This window comes from Oncorhynchus clarkii, chromosome 6 (genome assembly GCF_045791955.1).
Source record: "Oncorhynchus clarkii lewisi isolate Uvic-CL-2024 chromosome 6, UVic_Ocla_1.0, whole genome shotgun sequence".
In the NCBI taxonomy this organism is placed as follows: Eukaryota; Metazoa; Chordata; class Actinopteri; order Salmoniformes; family Salmonidae; genus Oncorhynchus; species Oncorhynchus clarkii.
The window spans coordinates 4,538,126-4,541,727 of record NC_092152.1 but is presented as its reverse complement, the minus strand read 5'-3'; the positions used below and the strand labels follow the sequence as shown (position 1 = coordinate 4,541,727).

Sequence of the window (3,602 nt, the reverse complement as noted above, 5' to 3'; positions counted from 1 at the left end):
AGGCAGCATGTAATCTAACCCTCTTCAGGACTAGAACCCAGGCAGCATGTAATCTAACCTTCTTCAGGACTAGAACCCAGGCAGCATGTAATCTAACCTTCTTCAGGACTAGAACCCAGGTAGCATGTGATCTAACCCTCTTCAGGACTAGAACCCAGGCAGCATGTAATCTAACCCTCTTCAGGACTAGAACCCAGGCAGCATGTGATCTAACCTTCTTCAGGACTAGAACCCAGGTAGCATGTGATCTAACCCTCTTCAGGACTAGAACCCAGGCAGCATGTAATCTAACCCTCTTCAGGACTAGATCCCAGGCAGCATGTGATCTAACCTTCTTCAGGACTAGAACCCAGGCAGCATGTAATCTAACCCTCTTCAGGACTAGAACCCAGGCAGCATGTGATCTAACCTTCTTCAGGACTAGAACCCAGGCAGCATGTGATCTAACCCTCTTCAGGACTAGAACCCAGGCAGCATGTGATCTAACCTTCTTCAGGACTAGAACCCAGGCCGCATGTGATCTAACCCTCTTCAGGACTAGAACCCAGGCAGAATGTAATCTAACCATCTTCAGGACTAGAATCCAGGCAGCATGTGATCTAACCTTCTTCAGGACTAGAACCCAGGCAGAATGTAATCTAACCCTCTTCAGGACTATAACCCAGGTAGCATGTGATCTAACCTTCTTCAGGACTAGAACCCAGGCAGAATGTGATCTAACCCTCTTCTCCAGACACAGTGTAATTAACCATTCCACCCCACCATCTCTCTCCTCTCCCCTAGCCCCATTCTTAACATCGAGGCCCACTCTTCATCCCCTCATTCTTTACCCCTCTCTTTTATCTCCCCTCACTCTCCATCTCCTTGAGGCTTCCCTCTCTCCTCTTTCCTCCCTCTCTCCTTCCTCCCTCTCTCCTCTCTCCTCTGTCCTCTCTCCTCTTTCCTCCCTCTCTCCTCTCTTCCTCAGACGTAAGGGAGGATGCCGTAGACGAACAGAGCCATGACCGCGGCGCTGAACAGCCCCGCCACCGGCACCGTGACGAACCACGCCAGGAAGATGTTACGGAACAACCGCCAATCAACCGCCTTCTTGGAGCGGATCCAGCCAACCGCTACCACCGAGCCCACCTGGTCGTCACGGCAATGCACAAGAGGAGAAAAACACAAAACAGGAACCAAATCAACACCTGGGTTACATTTCTATCAGTTCAACTAGTAGTCCTGGTACACCAAACCTGGTCCTGGAAAAGGGTGAGCAGATGTTGCCACAAGTTACTGCTCAAGACCTGACCTGAGAGTCAGGTGGGTTAGTGCAGGGATAGAATAAAAGCCTGCTGTGAGCCCAGCAGGACTAGGGTTGGTTGGTGACAGACCACAGACTGTAAAGCTCCTAGGTTAGTAGTGCCAGCTGATTTGAACACTTCTATTAGTAGGTTTCTTCAAATCAGTTAGTTGAAGTCTGAAATTTGCAGTTTTATATTTCACCTCTCCAAAAATGGAATACACCCAACTAGAATTCACCCAAATCAATAAATGTCAATTTATGTGTGATTGTGTGTTTCCTTTAGTGTATACTTCTGCTAAATTCAGGCTTCCACAAGAACACATATATAATCTAACATATTTACTCACCTTGTCTTCATCAAATATTTAATAGATCAAGCTAACAATAGAACAACCTGTCTCTCTGTGTGTCTCTGTCTCTCTCTCTCTCTCTCTCTCTCTCTCTCTCATATACGGCCAGTGTAACCCGAGCTAGCACCCCTGTGGTGAAGATAGCAGCATCTAAATTTGGTCTAGGGTCAGGATGGACTGCCAATGTTTCCAGACCACTCTGACACAGAAATTATCTGTGGCTGCGTTTACACAGGCATCACAATTCTGATCTTTTGCCTAAGTATTGGCAAAGAGCTGATCTGATTGGTCAAAAATCCAATTAGTGAAAAGAATATCAGAATTAGGCTGCCTGTGTAAACGCTGCCAGTGTGGCCGGAGAAACCATGATGAAAGCTAGCGAACTTAACGTTGTGAGAATGGACATGTTCCAGACATATCATATTGCAGTCGCGTTGAACACTTCAACCAATAGGCTGCGTGCGATATCCTCAACTGTGCAGTCAGCCATCAAATTGCTATATCATCCGATGTGGGTTAGCCGATATGTTAAAACACCCATCTAGGCGTTGTGTGAGCTCTGACAGGCGACTGCAATGTAGTCAGCCTGGAACGCGCCCCTTGTTTGATGCCGTTTGAACGGAGCCCCATCATCACCATCACTACTTTTCACACACCAGCCAGGGTTGAGGGGGTCCACTCGGGGATAGATTAGCTTAGTAAACGGAGTAGGGAATATCTGGTTAATAAACTGGGTTCAACCTGAATGGACCCCTAAAACCCTGTACTACAGTGGAGTTGAGGTGTGTCACCAGGGTCCTGTTCATTTGGCACCAAACGGATGACAACAGACTAAAATGTTAATCTTCCGTTACAAGAAAAAAACATTTTATTTTTGTTGCTACGGCATGCCCTAATGAATGCCCTAATTAATGCCCTAATGAATGCCCTAATGAATGCCCTAACGACCCTGATCTCAGTTAAGCCCCCTGACACATCACACAACAAATTAATAAAATCAAACAATCACCATATTGCAGGGACAATAAGGACACATCAATCAGAAATCATACAGCAGACATAGCTAGCTATTAGCGTGTTAAAAATGTAGTCCTACCAAGGAAGTGGAGGAGGTGAGAAATCAAGAGAAATGGTTTGCATCAGGTCAGGTTGATTTTAGGGAAATTTGAGCCATTTTGAAATCGATTGAAAAAGTCAGTTTTGTTTCTTGTGCATTTTCCCCCAGCAGATGAATGTATTTAATACAAATAAAGTTAAACTTTAAAATGTTAAATAAAAGCTTGAATGTATCAAAAGGAGAACACTGACCAAGCCTTCTGCTGAAATGTTGAATGAAGCAGTTGGGTCAGAGTCCTAGAGGATCAGAGTCCTAGAGGGTCTGAGATCTAGAGGGTCAGAGATCTAGAGGATCAGAGAACTAGAGGATCAGAGATCTAGAGGATCAGAGTCCTAGAGGGTCTGAGATCTAGAGGGTCAGAGATCTAGAGGGTCAGAGTCCTAGAGGACCAGTCCTAGAGGGTCAGAGTCCTAGAGGGTCAGAGTCCTAGAGGGCCAGAGTCCTAGAGGGTCAGAGATCTAGAGGGTCAGAGATCTAGAGGATCAGAGATCTAGAGGATCAGAGTCCTAGAGGGTCTGAAATCTAGAGGGTCAGAGATCTAGAGGGTCAGAGATCTAGAGGATCAGAGATCTAGAGAGTCAGAGTCCAAGAGGGTCAGAGATCTAGAGGGTCAGAGTCCTAGAGGGTCAGTCCTAGAGGGTCAGTCCTAGAGGGCCATAGTCCTAGAGGGCCAGAGTCCTAGAGGGTCAGAGTCATAGAGGGTCAGAGATCTAGAGGATCAGAGTCCTAGAGGGAAAGAGATCTAGAGGGTCAGAGTCCTAGAGGGTCAGAGTCCTAGAGGGTCAGAGACCTAGAGGGTCAGAGTCCTAGAGGGTCAGAGTCCTAGAGGGTCAGAGTCCTAGAGGGTCAG

The 3,602-nt window shown here is 46.7% G+C and overlaps 1 protein-coding gene across 2 annotated transcripts in view; it reads right to left on the bottom strand.

Moving 5' to 3' along the window:
* Positions 1 to 921: 921 nt before the first annotated feature.
* The window catches only part of LOC139411872 (sodium-dependent phosphate transporter 2-like), a 135,298-nt gene continuing 132,617 nt past the window's right edge, over positions 922 to 3,602 (bottom strand). The window contains exon 11 of one of the 2 annotated variants that reach the window (XM_071158620.1): positions 922 to 1,128. In XM_071158620.1, the coding sequence (XP_071014721.1) occupies positions 964 to 1,128 (165 nt within the window). In that variant the 3' untranslated portion in view covers positions 922 to 963. The remainder of the gene's footprint in view (positions 1,129 to 3,602) is intronic. The other variant, XM_071158621.1, reaches the window with a different exon arrangement.